Source organism: Drosophila erecta, unplaced genomic scaffold, assembly GCF_003286155.1.
Source record: "Drosophila erecta strain 14021-0224.00,06,07 unplaced genomic scaffold, DereRS2 tig00000021-arrow-pilon, whole genome shotgun sequence".
Taxonomy (NCBI): domain Eukaryota; kingdom Metazoa; phylum Arthropoda; class Insecta; order Diptera; family Drosophilidae; genus Drosophila; species Drosophila erecta.
In genome coordinates, this window is record NW_020825198.1 from 16,194,751 (window position 1) to 16,213,866 (window position 19,116).

Here is a 19,116-nt window from a genome sequence, read left to right on the forward strand (position 1 = left end):
AGTGAACGTCCTCAGTTGGCACACAAAAACACAAAACGACAGCAGCAACATCAGTGGGAGTGGAAGCGGGTAGGGGCAAAGCGGGGGTGACTGGGGGAGTGGAGGCCGAGAGAGCGAGCCAGCGAGAGAGCGACCCGAAGCGACACAACAGCAACACGAGGCCCAAAAAGCCACTTCGGCTGCCTTCAGCTTGTGCTGCTCTGGCTCGTTTTGTGTTGCTGGTGGACGCTGCTTTCATTCGCAAATTGCTCGTCGTTGGCAGCGGTTGTGCAGAGCAAGAAAAGCGCGCGAAAAATCAAGCAAAAAGTAATACAGCTGGATCAAGCGAAAGAGATAGAGAGCAGAGCCAACAGCAACAAATGTTCAATAGCAAATGATATCGCATATTTTTGTTGGTGCCAGTGAAGTGAGATCAAAGTGAAGTGTGCAATGTTCCTTATTAGCAAATCGTAGAGCAACCAACAATCGAGAGTTCAAGTGTCATTTCGAAGCCAAAAAGCTAAATCTCTAAATCAAATATGGTTTGTGCAATGCAAGAAGTTGCCGCCGTGCAGCAGCAACAGCAGCAACTCCAGTTGCCCCAGCAGCAACAGCAACAGCAGCAGCAGTCACAGCAGCAACATGCAACAACGATAGTGCTGCTGACGGGCAATGGCGGCGGTAATCTGCACATTGTCGCCACATCGCAGCAACATCAGCCGATGCATCAGCTCCAACAGCAGCAGCAGCAGCATCCGCATCAGCATCAGCACCAGCAGCAGGCCAAGAGCCAACAGCTGAAGCAGCAACACTCCGCGCTGGTCAAGTTGCTGGAGTCGGCGCCCATCAAGCAGCAACAGCAGACGCCCAAGCAAATTGTTTACCTGCAGCAGCAGCAACAGCAACCGCAACGCAAAAGACTGAAAAACGAAGCAGCAATCGTACAACAGCAACAACAAACACCTGCAACATTAGTAAAGACAACCACCAGCAACAGCAACAACAACACCCAGACAACAAATAGTATTAGTCAGCAGCAGCAGCAGCATCAGATTGTGCTGCAGCACCAGCAACAGCAGCCAGCCGCAGCAGCAACACCAAAGCCATGTGCCGATCTGAGCGCCAAAAATGACAGCGAGTCGGGCATCGACGAGGACTGCCCCAACAGCGATGAGGATTGCCCCAATGCCAACCCGGTGGCCACGTCGCTGGAGGACAGCAGCTACGAGCAGTATCAGTGCCCCTGGAAGAAGATACGCTATGCGCGGGAGCTCAAGCAGCGCGAGTTGGAGCAGCAGCAGACCACCGGCGGCAGCAGCAGCGCACAGCAGCAAGTCGAGGCGAAGCCAGCTGCAATGCCCACCAGCAACATCAAGCAGCTGCACTGTGATAGTCCCTTTTCGGCGCAGACCCACAAGGAAATCGCCAATCTCCTGCGCCAACAGTCCCAGCAACAACAGGTTGTGGCCACTCAGCAGCAGCAGCAGCAGCAGAAGCAACAGCTGCAGCACCAGCATCAGCAGCAACAGCGAAGGGATAGCTCCGATAGCAACTGCTCGCTGATGAGCAACTCGAGCAACTCCAGTGCGGGCAATTGTTGCACCTGCAACGCTGGCGACGACCAGCAGCTGGAGGAGGCGGACGAGGCCCAGGACTCGGGCTGCGACGATGAGCTGTGCGAGCAGCATCACCAGCGACTGGACTCCTCGCAGCTGAACTACCTGTGCCAGAAGTTCGATGAGAAACTGGACACGGCGCTGAGCAACAGCAGTGGCAACACGGGGAGGAACACGCCAGCCGTGTCCGCCAACGAAGATGCCGATGTAGGTCCCGAGTGTGGGGAATACAGCTTGCTTACTTGCTTACTTACTTAGTCTTATAGGCCAACCAGAAAGATATATTCCAGCAGCCAACATTTATCAATTTATCACTATCAGCGGCTAATTTGTACCATTTCTTGCTTCGTTACAGGGATTCTTCCGCCGCTCCATCCAGCAAAAGATCCAGTATCGCCCGTGCACCAAGAATCAGCAGTGCAGCATTCTGCGCATCAATCGCAATCGTTGTCAGTACTGCCGCCTGAAAAAGTGCATTGCCGTTGGCATGAGTCGCGATGGTGAGTACCTTTTGCTTATTTTCAATGCAAATACCAAATAAGGGGCAGGGGGCTGATAGAATGGGCCAAATTAAATCAAGCTCAAACCAATGCTAGCAGCCACATTTGCACGAGCGGAGCCGAATGCCACACGAAGTGCCTTCGGCTGCTCTGAGTTCATTGACCAGCCATGAACGAAATGAATGTGAGTGTGAGTGTGGGCATGAATGTGGCTGTATTGCAACATTTCGCTTGGCGCGATTTCACGGCAAAGTAAAAGTTGTCTATTTTGTTTAAACAATTTCCCCGAGCAGCTACAGAAACCGCCCGCATGATAAATTGAGTGCAGGCAGTCGGCGAGAAGTGTGCGCCATTTCGAAATGGTGTTAAAAGTTGAATGAACGCACTTAACCCAAATCCATAATGGAGACAGCAGAGCGAGGCCATCGGTCTCTCGCGCTATCGCCTCTCTTCTGTGCTCTCCTCTCTTTCCTCTGTCGCTCTGCTCGTTACGCTGACTGCATTTGTTATTATTGAGTTTTGTAATAATTTGTTTAAATTAAGCTCACAGCCCGGAAAATATTTACAGGAAATAGCCAGCGATTATGAAAGCACATCACACACACACTCACACACACACACTCAAACTCTCTCGCACTCTTTTCCACGTTCATTGACTTCTCGCTGGGCGGCCATGTTTGCTGTTTGCAGTGAAAACGAAAACGAAAGTGGTTCATGCGTCTGTGTGTGTGTGTGCGAGAAAGAGATAGGGCTAGCGGGGCAGAGGGAGAGGGGGAAACGCTGTTTTGTAGGCAGCACGCAGACGCGGCCTTTGTGTAAAATATGTAGTATTTGTTGCTGCCTTCGATGTTGTAATTGATGGATTAGATTTTGATATTTTTTCGAATGTGGAGCGCGCGTGTGAGGCAATGGGAAAGTAAAAAATAGGCAGACTCAAGTATTCAATATGTTCAAAATAATAAGCTATTTACATCATTGGGCCTAGTATGCTTGTCAGGTTTTGTTTACCAGCACAGCTTATTTTGATATTTGCGAGGAGCGACATCCCCTGCTTGTGAAGCAATCATATCCATATTTTTCACAAATCATTCCCCCATCAATTTGACTACTAGTTTTATGCTTTTGTTTACAACCAGCAAACATTAATGGGGTATGGCTGCTGTCACCATTTAAATGCCATCATTAAATAGCCACTAACCTAGAGCTGAGCGCAATAATTTTTTAGCAAATCCTTGAACTAGTTCTGCTAGTGCCAAAAATAAGCCATTTGAACCGAACAAAAATTCGACCGTCAACCAAATAAACAGCAAACTCGAACTCGGCAACAGCAATGAAACGAAATGAAATGAAATGAAATCGAATCGAATGAAAAAATGAAAGAAAAACAAAGAGAAAAGGCAAACCAACAAATTTCGAATTGTTTATAATAAAAATGACCGTGTGCTATTTAAGCGACGGCGACGGCAGCGAAGTCGACTGCGCTGCCGGTTGCCTTATCTCTCAAGGAAAATTAAAATAAAACGCACACACCCAAAACACAGAAAAAAAATGCAGAAAAAAAAACATGAACAATTTACAGTTATAAGACAAGGGGGACTGACCTAGAAAACGCCACGAAATAATAATTTATTTTTTGTTTATTAAAAATCACGAAGAAGACGTTGCATACTTTCACTTTTTGGAAAAAACCAAAAAAAGTGGCTATATAATTGGATGCCATTTCGAAACACTTTCTTTTTCATTTCGTTACATTTCGCCTGCTTTCATAATTTCTTCGCCAGTAATAGGCGCCATTTTGTTGGTGTTGGTGTTGGTGTTCGTGTTGTTTTGTTTTTCACTCTGGTATTGCAAAGACACGAAAATAACGCAAGAAATGAAAACGAAACCGAAATTTAGCGCACACAAGCGCCCCCCTCGAAAAAGTCAAATAAAATACGTCCCAACTCAGCTCAGCTCAGCTCAGTTCATTGACCGCCGCTGACGTGCAGCGAAACTGGGTCACCAATGGCAGCGCAGTCGCAGCGCGGTAGCGGCGCGCGGCAGTGAAGGTGCCTGCGGCTGTGTGAGTGGATTCGTATCTGTGTGAGCGCCGATAGTAAACAGCGAACAATGTGCACAACCAACACTCGTCGTCGCTGCTCATTTTGCATTTGATTTGGCGGATTTGCTTGCAAATTTATTAGTTCGCCGTGAGCTGGCCAAAAACAAAAAAAAAACAAAAAAGTAGAAACAATAAATCGTTGGATTTTTCTCGCCATACGCTCATATTCCATATATTTATTTGTGGTCGCCGTGCTTTTCTTCACTCGCAGGCACATGCACATGCACGCTCACACATGCTGGCTTTTAATTGAAATGAACTTAAATTAGCGCGAGGTTAGGCAAATTGAAAGTAAATATGCGACACGAACGAGAATCGCGATAAAGCCTAGAGCCTAAAGCCAAAAGCCCGCGAAAAAAGAGGGTTGGAGGTCGATCGAAAAATATTTGCAGATTAGTTGAATGGCATAGGAGTCGTTAGAATAACAAACATCACTAGCAGTGCTACTGTATTTGATATCTTGTATCTTGTAGCGATCAAAATCGCTGCCTGGCAAGTGAGCGTGAAGCAAATAGATAACCGCACCTACCACCAATTAGTAGCTGGTGTGTTCCAAAGGCACATAAAATAATCAAACAATTGTCAATTATCGAAGGCATAGCATTATTCCATATAGACACACATAAATATACAAGTATGTGTATGTATAAACGGGCAACTACGACACGCTCGTTGTTGTTGCTGTTGTTGTCGCAATCATTATTATTTTGAGGCTACACACACACAGCGGCAATGGCAACACCAACACCAACAACAGCAACAGCAACAGCATGCATGTAGATTTCGCCTTGCCTCGCCGCTGCGAGTGTTTTGAACTTTATTCAGGTCAATTACAAATACATTAAAGTGCCAGTGCTACACACAGATACTCATGGCAAGCTGTTGACTAAAATAATATTGGAGGTTACACGAAATTTACAATAACAACGAGAACAAGGCGGACAAGGAGACCAGCGACCAGAGACCAGATACTAGATACTAGAGACCGGAGACCAAAGGCAAGGGGTTGCGCCAACGGGTTTATGGGGTTTTTGGGGTTGGGCCTTAGGTAGGAGCTGAACACTTGGACCAGTTCAAGGAGCCTTCGACTCGGCTCATGAGAGTGGGCGCGTGAGTGGGCGGCGCTGGAACAGCTCACAGCTTCAAGTACAAAATGCTAATGATGACGATGTGGGTAAGGTTCTACATTGGTTGGCTTGGGCTATACAGCTGGTGGTGAATGCCATCGATAGGGTTGAATAGGCCAGGCTGAGTTACTATGCATAAAGAGGGACTCCTTTAGAAGTTAGACCTATTTGGTATTATAATGAAGTCTTCAACAAACAGAATCACATTACCTAGCATTGGGGAGCACTTTCTGGAATTTTCTTTGGCTCCAATTGCTACCCTGCTCGTTGCTTATACAATTACCAGCTATCCGTAAGTGAAATCATTTCACGCGTGTCATCCATCACCGAAAATGGGAGGACACATGCGGCAGAAAGGGAGCAGCGAATGCTTCGAAATACTTCAGCAACGGCAGCTGCTTGACAACTTGGCTTTTGGCCGCCTGATGACGCCGCTTTTGCTTACCTTTTCTTGGCTTTGGTTACATAAAGCAGTTGCCTGCCTGCCTACCTACCTGCCTTCACCTGCCCCACGAAAGGCAGCCACAAAAAGCTGTTAACGGTGAAATTGCGAAGAAAAGAGCGCCAAAAGGCAGCGAATCGAAGAAAGAAACGAAACGAAAGGCTGCGAAGACAAGGCAAGAGCCAAAAGAGTTGGCTGCCAACGGCGAACGTAACAAACTTGTTTTACACGCGACGCTGGCGTCGCCTACTACGCAAGCTGAACCTTCAAAAGGTTCATTTACCTCTCGCCACGAAGAGCGTTCGTCTGGCTAACGAGCCGAGCTTTACACACACACACACACACACACGCACACATCTATCTGCATCTGTGTATTTTTTGCCGCGGAGGAACGGGCGAAATAAAAAATGTACTTTCGCTTTTTTCAATGCCTCGGCGCCAAAAACTAGTTTTCCAGCTCTCAAATCCGGAGAGTTGCTGCGAGAGAGCAGCGTTGCAGCAATACTGCTGCTGCTGCAGTTGCTGTTGCAGTTGCTGCTGCTGCTGCTCTTGGTGTTGCCGCTGCAGCTGCTGCTGCCGCTGCTGCGTTTGGGCCACAGTTAGGCGACCGCGCCGCAGAGTTCAACGACTCTTGTAAAATTTCTCGAAGGTTTCGCATTGCAACATCCAGCGGCAATTGCGAGCAGTCGCAACTTGTTCGAAGTCGGAGCTGCATTTGCATGCCGTCTCTCTCGCGCGCTCTTTCTCGCTCTCTCTCTGCCAGCGTATGCCCCTCTCTTTCGCGCGTGTGCTGAATGCTGTCCATTGCACTCGGCCTCGTTTCGTTTCGTTCGGCTGCAATTTTTGCACGACGTCAGAGGCTGAGCGCAACGCGAATGCTTCAAACTGCTGCTTGGGGGGCATTGGGGCATCGGGTGCGGGGGTCGTCGAGGGGTAGGGGGAGGGGTACTTGCAGTTTGTCGCCGAGTGCAGCGACTTCTATTTGGGTCAGGCACGGTCATTCGCCTCTGCCGCAGCGCGACTGCGACGGCATTGGGGCGCATTTATTCGAAAATGATTAGACACGAAATGGAATTATTTTTGCGTATGCGTTTGAAGTCCGTTCGCTTGAAATGCGCGTAGATGCAGATCAGCTTGACCCAATTTCAATTGCGCGCCCGCGGGGGCAGGGGTATCATTTCTGAATTTCTGAACTTGTGAACAAGCTGGCTGTTTACTGGGCGTTTTTCGGGGCGAAATTGTAAAGGTCAGGAATGGAAAGGAAAGCTATTTTTTGGAAATTATATTCATATTGTAATACTTCTGCTGTTTGCTGTTGTACAAACCTGCGATCGTTTTTAATATCTTTTACTTTGGTAAATGAGCATTTCATAGAACGAAGGCTAAAATTAGTATCAGTTAATTAACATTTACTGTCATACAGTACGTGCAAAAAAGAAAATAATTTAATGAGCCAGCCTTCGTATGCCTTTTGTTTGAGTTTCGCCTTCTGTCATCGATGAGAAATGAAACCAGGCACGACCTTTTCATGTAAAATTAATAATATGGCACAGGGTCTGCTCTACCCTGAGCGATCTGAGCGATGTGAGCGATGTCAAGTGCTATGCGCCATATGCTATGCGCCATAGGCGGCGACCTCCCTGGCGATTTTCATTGAGGCGAGGCATTTTTCATGACCCACAAAAAAAGCGACGACAACGAAGGCTCCAAGCCGAAAATAAAAATAAATAAAACGCCTGCTTATGCGGGGGCTTTCTTTGTCTTGAGAAATTTCAAGAAACTTCAAAACAACACACATAATGGCTTCGTTATTATTATTAATATTATTATTTGGGGTTCACTTTGGCCCCTTTCTTTGGCATATCATTCCTTTTGTGAGTGCCCCTCTTTGTTTGTCCGTGTGGCTCTTTCCACACGCTTCGATCGCGTTGTAAACAACTTACGCAAGCAAACCAAAAACCAAAAGCCAAAAACCAAAAACCAAGACACCAAAGCAACAACAATTGTGTCGCTTATGTGACTTTACGTAAAGCCATCCCGAGGTGTCTGTGAATCACCTTCTTCCCCAACCGAAAGTAGGCCTAACCCTCCCCACTCTTTTCCTCTTTCTCCGCTCGCTGGGTGCAATGAACTCGAGAGTCGAGTGCCGTGTATCTCGTAAACAACAAGTTTAGTTTTCGGCTTTCGTTTATTATTTCCCCGTAATTCAGGAAGTCAGACGCGCAAATGCCCAAACAGTAACAAGAAATCATAAACAACTCGAGTTTAGAAAGCAACTTGATACAAGGCACTTGGTGGGATGGCACGGCGCTAAATGGGATGACGTCGCGTCTTGTCGCAGTGAAAGTGAAACTTGTTAATTGGCTTTTAATTGCCGACATTATTGTGAATGTCAATTATGAGCACGGCGACGCTATTGAACTGGTTTCCATTCCAACCCCGCAGAAGACTCTTATATAAGTTTTGCATCGTAAATGAGAGATGAGAAATTCAGAAATGGATATGCCCGTTTTATTTCAAAGCTTATGTTTGCTGACAAGAAAGAAAAATCTTAAAGAAAACATATTTTAAACAAAGTCCCAGTTTGAGCATGGCGAAACAATGGATGTAATTATAAATAAGCCCATTAAATTACCGGCCTGTTATCACATCGCAATCGTTTCGTTTTTTGGGCCACCTTCGGCCCAGTGGAATCCAGTTGTCTCTCCGCCCTTCCGCCTTCAGCCTTCTGGTGTATTCGGTGCTTAGCCCCAACCTTCGGGGCGTTATGCAACCTTTGCAGGCCTACCCAAAACTGTTGACCAATCCAGTTGCTTGCATTTTCACGGCACGCACGAAAATTTCTACCCGAAAAAGAGCCAAACAACTTTCACTTTTACTTTCGTCGCATCGCCGGAATGATTATTAAATGTTGCTCGTTGTTCGTTACGTTTTTGTGGCCTCATTCGGGCCGCTAAGTTCATTGACCAGTGTGCTGGAGTCAACCGAACCGACTCGATGACAAAGCCAGAGTTTGAATAAACAAACAATCTGGAACACTTACGTCAGTGGCCGATGATCACAATGATCGCAATGAGTCAGCTATGGGAGTAGAAAAAATATCTGAATTTAAATGCAAACTCAATGCCTAACCCTCGACTAGCAGACGGGGCCAGTGGCGTCGTAAATTATCCACTCAGGCGCGAAGTCATCAAGCTTGATTTAACAATCTCATTACTGGCCTCAGCCTCCATCCTAGATTTTGCACCTGCCAACGAGACGTATGCGCAATATTCCACACACATCACTCATACGCAGTGTGCACAATGACAGTGTGCAAAATATTCAAATTACAAGTGCGAAAAAAGCTTGCCGAAAGCTTGCACTTACTCTTGCGTGGTGAAAAGCTCTGCGAAGCTTAAGAGCTCTCAAGAGAGTCGGTGATGCTCTTAAATTTTCTCTTCGGGTTTGTTGAACTTTCCTGCTCCATCAAATGAGATATATGCGCCGATAAAAAAGATGAAGAAGAGCTGTTGGGGCAAGCTTATCACATAAAGCTTATCAGCGCTTGAACTTGTCTTATGTGTGGGGTGGGTCGTTGCTTCTGCACATTAAAGAGCAATTAGGAAATGTCTCTAATTATATTAAAAAAAAGATTTTAATTCAAAAGTTAAGCAAAATTAGTGTGACATGAAAAAATCAGGAACAAAAAGATTATAACAATCTACTTTATTTTATAGAATTTAGTGTTGTGAATTTAGAATTAACTTTAGATATTGAAAGAACTACACGTCTTATCACCAGCAAGAAAAAGAAAACAAGGGCTGATAGAGAGCTTTTGCCGCTCTTAAGTCCGCTCTTTGGCTCTCTTTCGACTGCTCCATTGCGGCGGCTTTTGTGTGTTTTTGTGTTTTGTGCGGCGTTTTCAGTTTTCAGTTTTCCGTTTCTGCTTCTGTTTCTGTTTTGAGACCGAAGCTCAGTCGCCGTCGCAGTCGCCGCAGTTGAGGTTCGCTCTCCTCGATTTCGGGCAAATCCGATACCATATAGCATAGCGTACCGCACTCTGGGTATATTCGTAACGCGCTTTGGCTTTTACAGTTAGTCGCGTTCGAGACCTTGTCGAGTTTTGTCATGTTAGCCAGCGATCCGCGGGATCCGAAATAAGCCAAGAATCACAACGCGAGTGCGGCAGTTGCCAGCAGTAACTACAACAATATTAATTAATTGATTAATGAAAATGAATTAAATGAAACAACATGCTGAGTAATGCCAATGAATGTTAAACGCAATTGTTAATGTGAAGAAAAGTCGACCAAGTCTCCCAAAAATAAAGAAAACAAAACTTATTCAACACCCACTACACACTCGTCTTTCTGGATTACGCGCCCAAAACAAAAATTAAACCAAACCAACAACTAATTTATTTGCTAAATATTCCAAAAATCCAATCAATGTGAAAAGCAAGCAAACAAAGTTCCTCTCACAACAAAACAGCAGTTAATTAAAATATTTAACCGAGATCAAGTGCAAAGAAGATAACAAGTTTCTCAAACAAACATCCATACATATGTACCTGAGTAGCAACCAAAAAGCTGTGTGTGTGCCAAAAACCCAAGAATTATCCAAAAATATTACCCACAAAATATTTAATGAGCAAGCTCAACTGAGTGGTTGATGTGCCCCCCAAGGGAAAAGTGACCAAGTCAAGATATTTTGTCAAATCAAACACAGAAAACACAAAAATGGGCGAAGAACTCCCGATATTGAAGGGCATACTTAAAGGCAACGTCAACTATCACAATGCGCGTAAGTTAACCGATCCGAAAGTCGCACAAACGTTAAAACGTTAAAGAGTTGAAAAGTTAGAAAGTGAAAGAGCCAAACACTCAATTTCCCTAAGCCAGCTGACACCGTTTTGGGCTGAAAAAGAGTTGAACAAGATTAAAATAACACCCAGCTTTCGGTTTTCAACAAAAATCAGGTCCAACAAACTGCCAGAGAAATGCAGGCGTTCTGAGATTCTCCACTTTTGATTCGCCTTGTGTTTACCTTTTTTTTTTTTTCTTGTCGATGCCTCCAAACAAATAGCATCAACCAAAAGCGAGCGCCATTGAAGTGCTGACCTCGTTTAAAAACACACAATAATTTTTTCTTTGCCGCGGAAGAGCTTTAAACTTGAATCGAAACTGCGGCGAAGGCAGCGTTGCGTTGCTATTTTCTAAATGAAAAAAAATAGGAAAAAACAAGAAGAAAAAGAGTCAAAAGCGCCGAAAGAGCGGAGCAACAATATCGCATGTTTGACCAACTTTTTCAGTCTCTCCGCATGGGAAAGTTGAGCGTTGCGGCGCGTCGCTCTAATTTCTACGCGCAGCTCGGCGCTGCGCCTGCGCAGACTTCATTTTCCATTTCGTTTGGCCTGGATTTCGCTGCACGGCAAGTGGGTCACACTCTCTCGCTGGCTGCTGCTGGAAAAAGCGGTGAAAAATCAGTTAAGAGCCGCTGTTTCACTTTTGCGACCGAGCCGGAGTGAAACTGTGCGAGCACAAATTTCTTTTGACATTGAAAAGTTGGCCAAACATTTGTCAGATTTTGTTTGCTGCTTTCAAATGGCCAGCGGCTCAAGTGGCACTCCAGGAAAATGGGATGGTAGCAAATGCTGTAGAACTGGGCCTATATTCAAAGGAAATACATGTTAAATGAGCACATAATGGGTTAAGTAGGTCTTTGTCGCCCTTGATGGGCTGCAAACCCAGTTAGCCAGCCACCAATTTGGCCAATTTTATCGCACTCTTTGATACCCTTTGATGCCTAGTGCGAAAAACGTGACCGCAAATGCGCCTGGCTTTTTTCTGCTCTCGTTGGTGAAATGTGAAAGTTCACCCACATACAAATTTTTCGGTTGCGGCCACAGGCAGAAATTAAAAATCTAAAAAAAGAGAAAGTGTAACAGGGGGGAGAAGACCGAAGACCGAGCACTGAACACTGTAGACTGTAGACTGAGCACCGAAGACTGACAGACTGAAGAAACCGAGGCAGCCGAGGCAGCTGAGGCATTGACCCACTTCGAAGGGCTGTAAATTGCAGGGGCAAACGGGGCACTTCCTGCGTGACAACGGGAGATCGGGAGATCGGGAGAACAGGACAACAGCTGTCCGTTGCACCTGCTCCGCAATGCAGTGAAGTGTGTAATTGATGGGCCCATAATTGTTTAGGTTTAAGCACCGCTTACAAGGCCGAAAACTAACCGAATGTCTCCTTTTTCATTGCAGCTGTGCGTTTTGGACGCGTGCCGAAGCGCGAAAAGGCGCGTATCCTGGCGGCCATGCAACAGAGCACCCAGAATCGCGGCCAGCAGCGAGCCCTCGCCACCGAGCTGGACGACCAGCCACGCCTCCTCGCCGCCGTGCTGCGCGCCCACCTCGAGACCTGCGAGTTCACCAAGGAGAAGGTCTCCGCGATGCGGCAGCGGGCGCGGGATTGCCCCTCCTACTCCATGCCCACACTTCTGGTGAGTGTTACGCTAAGTTCCCAAAGTGGGAAGTACATATGTATAAGTAGATAGATACTGCTGTAGGATATTGCCAGATATATGAATCGTGAGCCGCAAGTCAAGCAAATCATGTTAATGTGGCTTATGGTGTTTTTAATTTATTACCATCCGGCCAAGTAGAACAAACAAGCATGTGTTGGGGTGATTTTACAGCTCCATTTACAGACACAATCATAAACAACCATTGGCCATAAAATTATGAAAATGTCTAGCTGCTGCCCTGTGTAGACAATCGGTACATTATTGATAGACCGCCAAAGGTTACGGCGTAGGCGAAGTCACATTTCCGGGCTTTCCGCCGACTTCTGTTGACAAGCATAGATCAGCAAAACAATATCAACTAGCTAGTAACTGCCTTTTGCTCATTGGCAACTGCCAACTGGCAACTGGCAACTGGCAACTTGGCTTACTGCTTACTGCCTACTGCCGGCGTTAGTCATGCGCCAAGGTGAACCTGTTTGCACGATTCTAAACCAGGAAATTGCACGCCACACGTAGACGCGTCTACGAGCGTCTCTTTCAGAGTCTTCGCTCTTCGGTCTTCGGCGATTCTTGCGGGGCCTCCAAACGTGGCCATTGAAGTGGCAAGTTTGGGGTCAAGTTCTTGACGAAAAGCTTGTCAATGCCAGATTTATGACGTTTCCCCTGACAGCTGAATGACGAATGCTAGCCATCGTTTGTATTTGTGATTGCTTTGTAAATTCCACAGCCTGTTTATTTTACAATCGACGTCACTTATTGGTTTCTGGGGGGGGAAATCTCTATGTAGAATATGGAGAATAGAGGAAGTACAGATTCGGGGCTGTAAATAATAGCCAAAAAACAATTTCACATACCATAGCCAAAAGCGATAAAGAAAAGTGCTATGCATATAAAAAACGTGTCCCGGCTCTCGGCAACAACAAAGTACACAAACAAAGTTCTAAAGCTCAAGGTCAAGCGTAGCGTCATTATTAATGAAAGCACACACACACAGACACACAGACATGGGCTGCTATCACGGCGGGAGAGAGGGGGACAGCACAGGATTAGAGCGGGACAGCGAGAGCGGGCCAGACACATGCGTTGTCCATTTAAATAAATTATTATTAAAATATTTAAAAGCGACACGAGCACCACGAAAAAATGGAAAAAACATTGCCACAAAGTCAGAGTCAAGTGCAAGGCTAAAAAAGTTAAAATTTTGATTCGGTGTTCCGAGAAGAAAGAAAGAAATCAAATGCGATCGACAGTTTAAGAAGCACTACATACTCGTTCGTATGTGTGTGTAGAATAGAACAGCGACCTTGGAGCGAGTTATTTTTTAACCTTGGAGTGAACGAAATGAGCGTATCCGCTTCCCTCTCTTTCTCTGTTTGCAGTTCACATTTTCCACTATATATGAGTAAACAATAATGGCACAAAAAATATGCATAAAATGTCATGAGTATGAGGAAGCGAATGCCAGACAAACGGCGTCACAAACTGCAGTACACATATGCGCAGATACAGAGGCAGACACAGATACAGATGCAGACGCAGATACAGATGCAGATACGGATACAGATATAGTGAGAGCAATCTGTAAAATTGTCAGGTGGTTCATTAGACAGCGTCGTAATATGCAAAATGTCAGCAATTCAGTTTATGACGGAAGGCGGAAGATTCGCCGAGGCTAAGGCGCTACGATCTCGGCGAAATTCGCAATTCGGAACCTAAATAGAAATAGAAATTCCTCTAGCGAAACGATTAGCCCTACAGATTATTCAATCTGCCCGTCCATATCAGCCGCTACAAGAGTTCTGCGAACTATTTTTGGCAAAACACAAGGCCACACTAACGCCAATTGAAGGTCGAATCGAATCGGATGGGATGGTATTATTGTATGGGATGGGATAGTATTGTATGGGATGGGATAGTATTGTATGGGATGGGATAGTATTGTATGGGATGGGATAGTATTATATTGTATGGGATGGGATAGTATTGTACGGTATGTGATGGTATGGTATGGGATGGGATAGTATTGTATGGGATGGGATAGTATTGTATGGGATGGGATAGTATTGTACGGTATGTGATGGTATGGTATGGGATCTTGTGATATGCAGGGAAAGGAAATTCGGGTAGGGGATCGAGTCATAAATAGCCCCCCACACACTCATTAGTATTTTTCGCAAACTATTTCCGCTTTTGCGCACAGAGAAATATTTTCGTGGCGGAAAATCAAATGATACGACGACGTCAAAGCGCCGGCAAAAAGAAAATGTGGCGAAAAACGGCTTGCCGGTTGCCGGCTGCTATTTTCCCGCTCTCTTTCGTGCGAGCCAATTTCTATAGGATTTTTTATGTTTCTGCACGAAGAAAACACATTTTCAAGGTTAATCAAACGAAAATCGGAATCGCAATCAGAGTCAGAAAAAAGATTTGGCGGCAGACAGCACATCGTGTGCTTATTGAAACAGAACGTAGCAAATAAAAAGCGAGCAGCACACATGAAATCAAACGTAAATGAAAATCCAAATCGCTGAACACAATGGTGGGTAGCTGATGATGGCGGTGGGCACGGGGGGTGGTTGGGCGTGGGGTGGCACGTTCGCTGTCTGGGGCACTTGGCGCATGTTCGTGTAACTCAAAACCCGGAAAGCCAAATGGCGAAATAACATGAACATTCGCTCGGCTTAGACGCTCCGCAATTGCCACCCACCCCACCCCACCCCACCGCGCCCACTTCGCTGGCGAAACACAAAAACACGCGCCGAAAGCAGGAAAAAGAAAAACAAGCAGCAGCGCTAGTAACAGCACACAATCCGGAACCTTGAACTCTAGTTCGTCGACCTTGGCTGCTAATGTCAGCGGCAAAAGCTCCCGGCTACAGATGGGGTGGAAAATGGGTGGGAAATGGGCGGTAGATGGGTGGGGAAATGCGAGAGCGCAGCCCCTAGAAACTAAGAACAGAAAAACTAACCCGGCCGCCAGCTGACGTAGGCGAAGCTTTCCCTCTATTTTCTATTTTCCTGTGTCGAAAGCTTCCAGCGGTGTTTAGGGAAATGCGACATTCGCAGGGAAAGAGAGAGGGAGAGAGAGAGACGGCAGATAGCTGGCGTGGTGGGCGTGCGGAAGTACAAATAGTTATTATTATTGATTTAAACGAGTGGACTGGCGGGCTGGGGGGAAGGGGAGGTTCGCTGACCTTCGCATGAAAAAGGCGATGACGTGATGGGGAGCGGGCGAGGAAACAGCCAAGCAACAGTTGTAGGAAAAGTTTAGCGCAACTTTTGGGACAGTCCTAAATCAATTTATCACCAGTCAGTTAGGTATTCACTGTACTATCTTACCTCTTTCTAACCCATTACCCTCTTTTCTGATATTTGCAGGCCTGTCCGCTGAACCCCGCCCCTGAACTGCAATCGGAGCAGGAGTTCTCGCAGCGCTTCGCCCACGTCATTCGGGGCGTGATCGACTTCGCCGGCATGATTCCCGGCTTCCAGCTGCTCACCCAGGACGACAAGTTCACGCTGCTGAAGGCGGGACTCTTCGATGCCCTGTTTGTGCGCCTGATCTGCATGTTCGACTCGTCGATAAACTCGATCATCTGCCTGAACGGGCAGGTGATGCGTCGGGATGCGATCCAGAATGGAGCCAATGCGCGCTTTCTGGTGGACTCCACGTTCAACTTTGCGGAGCGCATGAACTCGATGAACCTGACAGATGCCGAGATTGGCCTGTTCTGCGCCATCGTTCTGATCACGCCGGATCGCCCCGGTCTGCGCAACCTGGAGCTGATCGAGAAGATGTACTCGCGGCTCAAGGGCTGCCTGCAGTACATTGTGGCCCAGAATAGGCCCGACCAGCCCGAGTTCCTGGCCAAGCTGCTGGAGACGATGCCCGATCTGCGCACCCTGAGCACCCTGCACACCGAGAAACTGGTCGTTTTCCGCACCGAGCACAAGGAGCTGCTGCGCCAGCAGATGTGGTCCATGGAGGACGGCAACAACAGCGATGGCCAGCAGAACAAGTCGCCCTCGGGCAGCTGGGCGGATGCCATGGACGTGGAGGCGGCCAAGAGTCCGCTGGGCTCCGTATCCAGCAGTGAGTCCGCCGACCTCGACTACGGCAGTCCGAGCAGCTCCCAGCCGCAGGGCGTGTCCCTGCCCTCGCCGCCGCAGCAACAGCCCTCGGCTCTGGCCAGCTCGGCTCCTCTGCTGGCGGCCACTCTATCCGGAGGCTGTCCCCTGCGCAACCGGGCCAACTCCGGCTCCAGTGGCGACTCCGGCGCAGCTGACATGGACATCGTTGGCCCGCATGCACATCTCACCCAGAACGGGCTGACAATCACGCCGATTGTGCGACACCAGCAGCAGCAACAGCAACAGCAGCAGCAGCAAATCGGTGAGTTGTCTTTACTGGTCTATAGTTGTACTATTTCTAGCACATCTCAATTGAGATTACATTACAATCGAATGAAACACTCGTTAATAGTAGAGATACGACTTCACAGTGCCACCCCTCGTAACTGGAAATTATTTTTGCTCTCTTGCAGGAATACTCAATAATGCCCACTCCCGCAACTTGAATGGGGGACACGCGATGTGCCAGCAGCAGCAGCACCCACAACTGCACCACCACTTGACAGCCGGAGCTGCCCGCTACAGGAAGCTGGACTCGCCCACGGATTCGGGCATCGAGTCGGGCAACGAGAAGAACGAGTGCAAGGCGGTGAGCTCGGGGGGCAGCTCCTCGTGCTCCAGTCCGCGCTCCAGTGTGGATGATGCGCTGGACTGCAGCGATGCCGCCGCCAATCACAGCCAGGTGGCGCAGCATCCGCAGCTGAGTGTGGTGGCCGTGTCGCCAGTGCGCTCGCCCCAGCCCTCCACCAGCAGCCATCTGAAGCGGCAGATTGTGGAGGACATGCCCGTGCTGAAGCGCGTCCTGCAGGCTCCGCCTCTGTACGATACCAACTCGCTGATGGACGAGGCCTACAAGCCGCACAAGAAATTCCGGGCCCTGCGGCATCGCGAGTTCGAGACCGCCGAGGCGGATGCCAGCAGTTCCACTTCCGGCTCGAACAGCCTGAGTGCCGGCAGTCCGCGGCAGAGCCCGGTCCCAAATAGCGTGGCCACGCCACCGCCATCGGCGGCCAGCGCCGCCGCAGGTAATCCCGCCCAGAGCCAGCTGCACATGCACCTGACCCGCAGCAGCCCGAAGGCCTCGATGGCCAGCTCGCACTCGGTGCTGGCCAAGTCGCTCATGGCCGAGCCGCGCATGACGCCCGAGCAGATGAAGCGCAGCGACATTATCCAGAACTACTTGAAGCGCGAGAACAGCACGGCCGCCAGCAGCACCACCAACGGCGTGGGCAACCGCAGTCCCAGCAGCAGCTCCACCCCGCCGCCGTCCTCGGCAGTCCAGAGTCAGCAGCGGTGGGGCAGCAGCTCGGTGATCACCACCACCTGCCAGCAGCGGCAGCAGTCCGTGTCGCCGCACAGCAACGGTTCCAGCTCCAGTTCGAGCTCCAGCTCCAGCTCCAGTTCGTCCTCCTCCTCCACATCCTCCAACTGCAGCTCCAGCTCGGCCAGCAGCTGTCAGTATTTCCAGTCGCCGCACTCCACCAGCAACGGCACCAGTGCCCCGGCGAGCTCCAGCTCCAGCTCCAGCTCCAGTTCGGGATCGAACAGCGCCGCCACGCCCCTGCTGGAACTGCAGGTGGACATTGCCGACTCGGCGCAGCCGCTCAATTTGTCCAAGAAATCGCCCACGCCGCCGCCCAGCAAGCTGCACGCCCTGGTGGCCGCCGCCAATGCCGTTCAGCGGTATCCCACGCTGTCCGCCGACGTCACCGTGACAGCCTCCAATGGCGGTCCTCCGTCGGCGGTCGCCAGTCCGGCGCCCAGCAGCAGTCCGCCGGCGAGCGTGGCCTCACCCAATCCGGGCCTGAACGCCGCCGTGCACAAGGTTATGCTGGAGGCGTAAGAGCGGAGGAGGAGGAGGAGCAGCAGGAGGAGGTAGGTGGTCTTACGCGGAGAAGTGGGAGAGACAGAGACTGGGAGTGGCAGTTCAGCGCAGCGGGATGCAGGAAGCAGGAAGCAGGATCAATTAGGGATCGGCAGGAGTTGAAGTAAATTATTTTACCTTTTAATTGAGCCGTGTACAAAGTTTGAAAGCAAAACCAACATGCATGCAATTTAAAACTAATATTTAAAGCAACAACAAACAAAACAACTACAAGTTATTAATTTAAAAAAAACCAACAAACAAACAAACAAACAACAAAAAACCCAAGCTTGAATGGTATTACAAAAGAAAAAGAAAAACAGAAAAAATATAAATATATTTTAGCAGTTAAACTTTAACGTAGCAGAAACCAACAAACCCAAGGCAGCGCCCTGATTTGCATTAACTTTTCTTCAGCTGCTACCGAAAACGCCCCCCTCACACCCCCCGTCTATCGACCCCTGATTGTTTTATAAGTTTTAAGCTCTCGTTGTACATATTAATTACGTTTATTGGTAACTATGTTTAGCGCTTTAGTTGTAGTTGGAGCAAAACTACTTTGCTTTTTTGGATGTTTTTTGAAAAAACTGCAAATTATTATTATTAAATTTTTAAATACCTAAAAACAAAAACAATGTGTGTGAAATTTTTTATTGTGCGATCTCCAAGCAGAATTGAAGTGCAGTTTGCAACAAATTTTAACTACGATTAAGTTGATAACGATTCATTTTTTATGAATTTAACTAATTTTATGAATTTGTTATAGTTTTCCACCCTCCAACTATCGATCTTTCTATCTGACCATCTAGCTACCCGTATTCCTGAGTTCTCCTTTGGCACAAAGCTCTT

At 47.9% G+C, this 19,116-nt stretch overlaps 1 protein-coding gene across 4 annotated transcripts in view; it reads left to right on the top strand.

The window, feature by feature from the left end:
- The window catches only part of LOC6546114 (ecdysone-induced protein 75B, isoforms C/D), a 98,388-nt gene extending 79,874 nt beyond the window's left edge, over positions 1-18,514 (top strand). For 2 of the 4 annotated variants that reach the window (XM_026977761.1, XM_015158507.2), the window contains exons 3-6: positions 1,951-2,095; positions 12,014-12,252; positions 15,651-16,665; positions 16,817-18,514. In XM_026977761.1, the coding sequence (XP_026833562.1) occupies positions 1,951-2,095; positions 12,014-12,252; positions 15,651-16,665; positions 16,817-18,246 (2,829 nt within the window). In that variant the 3' untranslated portion in view covers positions 18,247-18,514. Of the gene's footprint in view, positions 1-198; positions 1,803-1,950; positions 2,096-9,694; positions 10,551-12,013; positions 12,253-15,650; positions 16,666-16,816 lie in introns of those variants that run through there. The other 2 variants (XM_001972839.3, XM_015158508.2) reach the window with 2 other exon arrangements.
- The last annotated feature ends 602 nt before the right edge of the window (positions 18,515-19,116 follow it).